This window comes from Salvelinus sp. IW2-2015, linkage group LG10 (assembly GCF_002910315.2).
Source record: "Salvelinus sp. IW2-2015 linkage group LG10, ASM291031v2, whole genome shotgun sequence".
Classification (NCBI taxonomy): Eukaryota; Metazoa; Chordata; class Actinopteri; order Salmoniformes; family Salmonidae; genus Salvelinus; species Salvelinus sp. IW2-2015.
In genome coordinates, this window is record NC_036850.1 from 19,227,185 (window position 1) to 19,237,459 (window position 10,275).

Genomic DNA, 10,275 nt, shown 5'->3' on the forward strand with positions numbered 1-10,275 from the left:
AACCAAGGCGTGTATATGTGGTATGTGTGTGGGCGGATCAGACACTGGCTGGCATGGAGCCATGAGAGGGAGGGGAAGCTACCGTGCCAAGAACAGCAAGGATTGACAGACAGGACAACGGCAGATAAGTAAGATAGAGATTTGGGGAAAAAGGTTACCTTCCTTTGAAGATCTCTGGGCGCAGAAGGTGGCAAGTGTAAAAAGTATCTGATGTAGTCTCTGCAAGGGCCTTGCTTCAAGGAGGCATAGCCTTAGTTCAGATGCACCATGAATCCCAAGGTGATCTTCAAAAGGAGGACAACTTCACTTCTTCAATACCTTTTGGCAGTGTTTATTTAGCCGGCTAATGTAATCTAAATGAAAATCGATATCCTGCCGGTAGATCATTTGTTGAGGTAGAGAAGCCAAACCGGGCACCAACCCAACCACCTGCTTGCTGCTAACATTGACTACCTCAGAAGTAAAGCAAACTCAGTAATGCTTTGGCTTTTTAGCCCCCTGGTCCCATGACAGCAGAGTTGTGGGGGAAAATGCAGGTAACGGGGAAACTATTTTCTCAGCCGGCTGTTTCTTATTGATTAAAGAGGTGAAGGTGGTGAGAATTGAGGAAGATGGCTGAGGTTCCCTGACTGCCATGCTGGAAAGGAACAAGGGCACTTTGTATACACAGACGGGCAGTGTTCCACCATGGGAGTGCAGAGAAGGTCAAGCATTTACCACATGGGTCCTAGGGGAGACTGATTTGCTGTAGCTAGAGTGCAAACAACCAGCCTGCAAGGCAAACATGTCAGTCCTAAAACAGTGAGAGACAGAGAGGGAGAGAAGTGATTGATATTGGTATGGGAGTTGTTGTCGTTGTAAACGTATTGTCATTTTGCTATTCAAATGTATGTTTTTTATAACAATTTACAACATTGAATCGAACCAAGAGAAAAAGAGATTGACAGAGAATGTGATGATGAGAGAGTTGGAGAGGACTATGGAAAAATAGGATGAAAATTAGGAAGATAAGTGATCAGAAGTAAAAGAGAGTGTGAGTTGTGTGAGGGAGAGAGAGAAAGAGAGACAGAGCAAGAGGGGGGAAGGGAGAGAGAGAGGTAAACATTCTACCATCTAGCAGTCATCCTGTTTGGGAGCGGGAACCAGTGACTGGCTCCTTTCACCTCTGCTGACCATGAACAAAAGTATCATTCAGCTTAAGATGGATAGAGGGCACCAATGGCGAGTGAGCTAGCTGGACCAGTGAGTGAGAGGGCATTAGTCCCCCTATCCCCTCCCTCCCCTAAACTTGTGCTTGTTCACACTATGAAAGGACTTCAATTGAGATGAGATGTGAGAAGTGACCCCCTCCTATCCCAAACCCTCATGCCCCCCGCACGCACACATGAGAGCAAGAGTGCACACACAGTCACCAAGCCCTCAAGAGACTGAGATGTTATTTTGTCACTCGTATCTAGCAGAGATGCAGCAGGCATGCACTGTCCGAGGGGAAATTGGTGTACAGGGTGAGGGGGGTTCCAGATCTTATTTCTCTTTCTCCCCACCTGTTATCCTCAGGCAGGAGAGTCTCATTTTCAGCTGCCAATAAAAAAAACAATGTACACACCAACATGCTGCAGGCAGCTCCACCCCCCAGCCCACCTCTCCAACCTTCCCCTGGGCTGCTGGCTGGTGACAACCCAACACTCTGATTTATGGACTGATAAAACAAAGGGCACAGGCCAATTCCCATCTGTGTCGAATTCCGTAAGATTATGTAAATCAACAGATGCATAAATGTTAAAGTATTGTAGGATATTGCCAATGAAAGTGGCAATGTACAGTACTGTATATTATTTTGTGACTAAGTATATGGGTTACTAATTTTGAAGAATGACCACACATGAAATAAAAACTTGAAGTATCGCTCTCTAAATAACTACAAATGCAGGACAAGAGCAGGTCTAGTCATACCTCTGTCTGAAACTATTCCAATTTAAGAGGACATTCCAGAATTCCAAGGCCTGACTTTCAAAAGATGAAGTTAATGTTTGTGCTCCTATTTCTGTTAGGTTCTCTTCATAACAGAACTGCTGCCCTCCATTCTCCTCTCAGCTTCTATGTCCAACAGTTTCAGTACATTCATGGGGTGGCAGATTGTACTGGATGGAATCACAGCAGGAGGAAAATCACAAAAAAAGCCAACCTTCTGGGAAACCATTCTCCCACCTCTGGGGACAGCAGGGCCTGCAATGTGTCTCTTGTAAGACTGCTGGACCTGTCTGCTTCTGTCGTTATCTCTTTGTGTGTGTGTGTGTGTGTGTGCGTGTGTCAATTTCACTGTCTCTTTCTGTTCATTAATCTCTCCCTTCAGTAATTTTCCATATCTCAATTTATCAAGCTCTTCACTATTTGCCTGTCTTGCTGATCCCCGTGTTTCTGCTGTTTGAGCAAAAAAGCTTATAATTGCCACTAAACGTCACAGCAGATGATGTGTACCCCAATTAATAGATTAAGTTGTTTGTTTGCTGACACACTAATGTAAAGTGTTACCAAAATATATTTCTAGCAGAGTACTAAGAATGTAATTCCACTTTTGATGAGCGCTAAATGGGATTAAATTAACATTATGGAGGTGCATATTTTGTTTAGTTCTTTAAACAAACATTAGCTCACTTCCGGTAAGGAGCATTACCAGCTCAGCACAGCCTCCCTGTGCATTAACTCTGACAAAAAGAGTCTTTCTACAGCTGCGATGTGTCGCACTAATCCATCATGACCCCTGACCTCTCTACTCACCAAAACACAGAAGGAATGGAAAGAAGGGGAGTTTAAGAGACGGAGAAGAGACATTGAATGGAGAGAGGGAGAGAGAGAAATACAAAGAGAGAGAAATAGAAAGAGAGAGACAGCTGCACTAAGGGTGAATTCCTCAGTAACATACAAACATTTTTTACTTTAAAATGTATTTWAAAAAAACWAAAAAAACAATGATTGACCACTTTTGACAACGTCCAGTGAACATTTACTTGAAGAATTGTCAGTGGAAATTGCTAAGTAGTCCCTGTGCATAGAGTTGTATCATTTGTTCGCAATCATTGGTTTTTGTTTGACATACATTTTAAAGTGAAAAATCACTCTGTTAGTGTGGAATTGCTCTAAGGCAACCCGTCAAATACTCTGAGGGTTTGAACTGAATATATCACAAAGTTATGAGCTAAAAAGCTGTCACAAAGCATTTGGTTAACCCTTGCTCAGTGTAGGTGCACAAGAAGCCTTCACGCCCACACTTCCAACCGTAATAAGTAGACTTGGCAATTGTAATACAATATTTGGGGCTATGTTGGTAACTTACACACAAGTCTGAAAAGATCATGACGTTTGATAACAGCATACACTACACTGTGTCTTAGTTGACACATTGGTAAATACCACGGTTTCTCTTCATTTTACCTGACACAAAACATCTCTACATTGGCAGTTTATTGGGTCAACTCTAGAGCGTGTGTATTTCTACAATTCTGCTGGATATTAATGCATTCAAGAAGTCAATCAAATGTACTTACAGTCCATGTGGTGTAATGTTCAGGTACCTAGGTGGAAATAAATATAAAACCAACCCCTCAGCTTTTATGTTATGTAAATAAAGGTGATGGTGATATTGTATATATTTAAATTTCTCATTCAGTCTTGGATATGAAACTGTTCTGTATCAATACCCACCGGGTCCAGATGTCAATCCAACATCTATTTCACGTTGGTTCAACGTAATTTCATTGAAACGACATGGAAACAACTTTGATTCAACCAGTGTGTGCCCAGAGGGTAGTCTTCTCAAGGTCAGATCCTTCCTTCTTTTCCACATTAGGAAGCACATTTCCTTCATCCACCTTCAATAAATAACACATAGACCCTTTGACGCTCTTGGGCGGCTGCTCTGTTAATCATTAACTAAGACATTGTGAAACCTTTAAGGCTAGTTAACCAGAAATGTATTAACTATGTAGACCCAGTCTCAGTTTCTCCTCAGTTAGTCATGCTCTTCCTCTTTCTCTCTAGTAAGGTAGTGCAGAGCAACTCGCTTTTTTTTGGTACAGAGACAAAGACAGATATGATGGCGGAATCACAGGGAATAGAAACAATGATCATTCCTTAAAAATAAACTATAGGCTAACTAAAAGACCCATGTCATAGGGCTTTTGGTTTAGTTGTTATTTTGTGTTGATCACAACAGCTTTTTCCTTTCGGCGGTTCCTGAACAAGATTCAGAAAATATTTTATTTTGTTAAAAATATAGTCTACAAATAATTTAACATGGCACATTTTCCCCATGTTGATAAGTTGCTTGAGCCACAATTTTGCAACTTAGGAAACTTTGGAAGGAAAGTAAATAAGACTTAATTATTACAGTAAAGTGTTACTGAACTGACAAATTCTCTGGGATGAATTCTGGTGTATCCCTGTAAGATGAATTTGAATTTGCATCACTTTGTAAAGGACATGTAATGCATATGTAAAGGATATGTAATGGAAATATCAGAATACCAACCACAACAACTGTCTCTGAGATGTTGGGTAAGTGTGTCCAGTGTTTTCTTTTAGGGATAGGCATACACCTAAAGTGACCTGGGACTTTCTCTGCCATGATGTGAGTTGGTGAGTGGAGCAGCATTCAGGATAAACAGTCTCAGGCGGGTACAATCCCCTTTCTGCCCGGGTATTTCTGGGATCTGTTCATGTCTGATCTCCAATATTATGAAGATCAAATTAAAGGTATACACCAAAACATCATGAGGTTCCCTCTGTCAATGCCTGTTCTGGATCAAATCTCAGCCTTCTTACAGCAGTCACAAGATGTCTTTGTGGTTCTATTCCTAAATATCTCAACAAGGAGTCAGTCGAGACCACAGAGCCAAGACAGGCCAAAGAATCAGCAAATGAAGACAGATCCACCTTCTTGCTTTACACAGATGGGCTACTATTCCACATGTCCCTAAATATAAGTGGCTGTAGTCTAAGAAAGTGAAAGTCCAGGTGCCAGGCCAAGGAATATGCTATAGCTTGTATGCTTTTCAGTAGAGTAAAATACTAGGGTATAAGAGGGGRCATATCAAGGAAAGGTCAGCAAGTGAATGAGTTTGGACCAGCATGAAACATTTTGGCAACCATTGCATAAAAAAAATAGCCTAGCCAATACTGTATATACTGTACCAACCTTTAATTTTATGGGCTACTTTTCCTCTGGCTGTTCTTCATTCTTTGTGTTTGCTCTCTCATACCAACCACAATAATGTGTTTGTTATCAGTTGTATAACTGATCCACAGCCCAAAGTTGTAAAAACCCACTCGATTACTTGGCTTCATTGACAGCCATTGTGCAAAAGTTTGCTCCAGTACTGACGAGTAAGTAGTGGCCGACCTTACCGTTACAAACACGTCCTAACTAGGGAGAGATATTYATTCTAGGTTTAATCGTGTTTTATTACACAGTTTCAATATGTGTTGATACTTACAGATAGTAGGTGAAGGCGCTTAGACCAGTCGGGACAGTGGTCAGACCTTTCCCAGAGCAATCGGCGCCTCCGTCCTCGTCGCAGCTGCATGAGGACGAACAAATAGCCGGAGTGGATTGTCCTTGACCAGCCGCACCATTCCGTAGTGAAAACAACCGCAAAAATATCCAGATGACAAACACGCGCATGTTCTTCTTCTGTTCAGACTGAGCAAAATGGCTTTACGTGTTTCTCTTATAAGGACATGTAGGCCACTTTTCATGTGACTACTCTGTTGTGATGGCTTGTCCAAGAAGCTTGAATGCGTATTCTTGTTGATAGGTAGTCGACCACTTCAAGGATATAACATGTTAATGCATCAGTCCCACCAAACATATATCCTTAACTACCCCTGTCAAATCTGGGACATTTTCTTTACTCAAACAATGCGGTTTACCTTGCACTAAGTGTCCTCCTGTTCCTATTCATCCCGTGTGGAGTGTTGGTCCCATAAAAATAAGTAGCAACCGTCCACACAGACGACAAAATTGGCACCTTTTGCTTTTTCCGTTTTCGTTGTCCCATTAAATCAGAAAACCAGGCGGATCCGTGCGTGGACAAAATAAGAAGCCTCAATACAATTCTCCAACCGAAATGGGAAACACTTGGTGACTTATTTTAGCTATCGTTTCCCTCTCCTGATTTGTTTCCTGTAGAAAAACACAGTCAGCTTTCAGCCATTCCTCACGTTTCCTTCCTTTGCTCCCTGCCACCAGCAGCCCGCTTTTTCTTGCTCACTCGGTAAGCGCCCTGCCGGACAACCTGCCACACGATCTGCTGAATACAGTATGTTAATACTGACCTACATATTAATTATTTCACAACGTCACACTTTAGCTTTAGTAGGCAACATACTACAATTAATACCTTTGTAATTGTGTAACAATTAATTGAAATMATCAATTCATTTCCACCTCAGTCCTTTCTTTGAGTGTGGTACAATGTCAGGTTAGTCCTTTGGTTGTAATTGGTCAATATCTGATATAATGGTAGGCTTACCATTCTTGTTTTAGTGAATTCCAACTGACTGAAATGTAGTTATTATTAGATAGGCCTAATTGTCAGGTTATTATCATTTTACAATATGCTTTCTACCAATAATACTGTAGGCCTAAAATAAAGTGTAACRGGACAGTTTCTTCAACAACTACATGCTACATGCCAGATGAAACTTGTTAGTTAGCCTTTTCAGGTCAGATGTTATTTGTTTGATTACATAATACTTTGTGTGGGTCCTGTGATTTGTTGAGTTGGAACTTGGGGCATGCACCCTTTTCTATATCTTTTTAAAAATTGAACCTTTATTTAACTAGGAAAGTCAGTTAAGAACAAATTGTTATTTACAATGACGGCCTACRGCGGCCAAACCCTCCTCTAATCCGGACGACGCTGGGCCAATTGTGCGCCGCCCTATGGGACTCCCGATCATGGCCGGTTGTGATACACCCCGGGATCGAACCTGGGTCTGTAGTGAAGCCTCTAGCACTGCGATGCAGTGCCTTAGACTGCTGCGCCACTCAGGATTTCTGCTTGACTCCTGCCTCCAACCAGGGGGAATGTGAAAGTGTGACAACAATCCAGCCAGTAGAGTAGATACTTCTCTCTCAATGGTTTAAGAGTTGCTGTGCTAAATAGGACTCTATCTTCACCAACCGGGTGGCGGGCAAGGTACTTTGTTACTTGTCCATTGCTCCCTCCTCCAAGCGTGGCTCTTCTCTGTGGTTGGGCAGGCAATCCTCTGTGACTTGTGTCAAAGCCTCTGCCGCAGAGGTGACCAGTGCGAGTTCCCCAGAGGCATGCAGACCTACAGCGGGTGCTGTCCAAGGTGCCATTCAGCCTGTTCAACATACAAATATATGGATAGTGTATGATATCGAAGTGAATAGTGTATGATATCATTAAGAAACGTTGTAGAACCAGCCATCTCTCCAAACTGATCAATATGTTGCTCAACAAAATATTAAGAATTCTGTCTTTTCAATTGAAGTTTCTCTTACATCAAAGAGTCATGGCATTGTGGAGTCGGTTAATGTAGTGTTTTCAGAAAGCCATACATTTTTTCAAGCACCAACATGATACTCACAACAATGTCATCCAATTAGTTCTAACTGTTAGTAGTGCACATGATGGTGACATACTTATAACATACAACATACATTCCGCCACTGTGTGTGAACGCAACAGCAGCCAAGTTTGTGCAGATGGAGAGGAAGATCCTGCAAGGTTGTCAGTTTTCATGTAAATTATATTTGCATAATTTTGCAAGTGAAAGGAGCAAAGGCACTTGTTATGATAGATTGTTTGAGAAGGAAATTGTCCAAACAGAAGCACATTAACAAAGCAATCTATGTAACATAGCAGGTTTATCAAAGCATTGGTGGACGTACATAATGGGCAGAGGTTACAAATGTGTTTTTAAGTGACACATTTTACAAGTTTTGGATCCCTTGATGTTAAATGGAGTATGTAATACATTATTAGATTGTCACATATACCAATGCACCCTACCTATGGATCTGTTATGTCCCCTTCTATACAACCTTTATAGAGTATGACATAAGTTTTAAGATGAGTAAAAACCTTTTGCACGCTATATAAAGCCTTTATACGGGGAGGGGGGTGTAGATCAGCTTTAATATTCCAGATAGATTTGGCATTTATAATCCCCCTTATTTGTTTATTCCTGTCACGTTCTGACCTTTATTTTCCTTTGTTTTGTCTTTAGTTAGTATGGTCAGGGCGTGAGTTGGGGTGGGCAGTCTATGTTATGTGTTTCTATGTTTAGGTTTGTATTTTGGCCTAATATGGTTCTCAATCAGAGGCAGATGTTTTGCATTGTCTCTGATTGGGAACCATATTTAGGTTGCCTGTTTTCACTGTTGGTTTGTGGGTGTTTGTCTTCCGTGTCAGTGTTTGTGCCACACGGGACTGTTGTTCGGTTAGATTCTCTTTGTTATTTTGTATTTAGTGTTCAGTTTTTTTATAATAAAATATGGACACTTACCACTCTGCGTTTTGGTCCGATCCCTGCTACACCTCCTCTTCAGACGAAGAGGAGGAAATCAGCCGTTACAATTCCCCCTTCCCCTCCCATCCCCCCTCCCCACCCCTCCCCTGATTGGGGTTAGCTAACAATACGTCATCTACTGCAACTTACAGTGATTATAACTGTAGTTAACTAATTATACAGTTGAAGTCGGGAGTTTACATACACCTTAGCTAAATACATTTAAACTCAGTTTTTCACAATAACTGACATTTAATCCTAGTAAAAATTCCCTGTCTTAGGTCAGTTAGGATCACCACTGTCACGTTCGTCGAAGTGAGGAGACCAAGGCGCAGCGTGATGTGAATACATTCTTTTTTAATGAACGAATGAACCACTAAACAAACTAACAAAAACAACAAAACGAACGTGAAGCTATGAACGACTAGCACCCAAAGGTGCGGACTCATACGAAACCTGAACCTATAGGGGAGGGTCTGGGTGGGCATTTCACTGTGGTGGCGGTGGACGCTTCGTGCCATGTCTCACACTTGGAGGCTTCTTGCCATGGATCATCACTGGAGGCTTCGTGGCATTGATCATCACTGGAGGCTTCGTGCCATGGATCACCACTGGAGGCTTCTTGCCATGGATCATCACTGGAGGCTTCGTGCCATGGATCATCGACGGAGGCTTCGTGCATGGATCCACCATGGAGGCTTCTTGCCATGATCATCACTAGGAAGGGCCTTCGTGCCATGGATCACCCACTGGAGGCTTCTTGCCATGGATTCATCACTGGAGGCTTCCTGCCATGGGTCATCGACTGGAGTGTTTCGTGCCATGCTGTGATCGATCACTAGAGGCTTCTTTGCCACTGGATCACCCTGAGGCTTCTTGCCATGGATCATCACTGGCGTGGAGAGACACACAGGAGGCCTGGCTCTGGGAGCAGGCACAGGACTCACCAGGCTGGGGAGACATGCAGGAGGATTAGTTCTTAGCACAGGCACAGGACTCACCAGGCTGGGGAGACATGCAGGAAGCCTTGTCCTTGGCCGGGGCACCGGATACACTGGGCCGTGGAGGCGCACTGGAGGTCTCGAGCTAAGAGCCTGCACAACCCGTCCTGGCTGGATGGTGACTTTGGCCCTGCACGTGCGGGGCGCAGGCACAGGACGCACTGGGCTGTGCAGACGCACTGGAGACACAGTGCGCAGAGCCGGCGCAGGATATCCTGGGCCGTAGAGACGTACTGGAGGTCTGGAGAGCAGGGCTGGCACAATCCTTCCTGGCTGGATGCTCACCCTAGCCCGGCCGATGCGAGGAGCTGCGATGTAGCGTACCGGCTGTGAACGCGCACTGGAGACACCGTGCGCTCCACCGCATAACAGTGTGCCTGACCAGTACGACGCTCCACCCGGTAAGCACGGGGAGTTGGCTCAGGTCTACAATCTGACTGAGCCAAACTCCTCGTGTGCCCCCCTCTAAAAAAAATTGGGGGCTGCCTCTCGTGCCTGCTCCGCTGTGCCACCTCCTCAGGACGGCGATGTTCTCTCGTCTGTCCCCAGGGTCCCTTGCCTTCCAGGATTTCCTACCATGTCCAACTCTCCAGGTAACCACGCTGCTTGGTCCTCTTTTGGTGAGTAGTTCTGTCACGTTCGTCGTAGTGAGGAGACCAAGGCGCAGCGTGATGTGAATACATTATTTTTTAATGAACGAATGAACCACTAAACAAACTAACAAAAACAACGTGAA

The 10,275-nt window shown here is 43.5% G+C and overlaps 1 protein-coding gene across 1 annotated transcript in view; it reads right to left on the bottom strand.

The window, feature by feature from the left end:
• The window catches only part of LOC111969136 (leucine-rich repeat-containing G-protein coupled receptor 4), a 31,232-nt gene extending 24,932 nt beyond the window's left edge, over positions 1 to 6,300 (bottom strand). Inside the window, exon 1 of the mRNA XM_023995078.2 lies at positions 5,493 to 6,300. Within this exon, the coding sequence (XP_023850846.1) occupies positions 5,493 to 5,680 (188 nt within the window). The 5' untranslated portion in view covers positions 5,681 to 6,300. The remainder of the gene's footprint in view (positions 1 to 5,492) is intronic.
• Between the last annotated feature and the right edge of the window lie 3,975 nt (positions 6,301 to 10,275).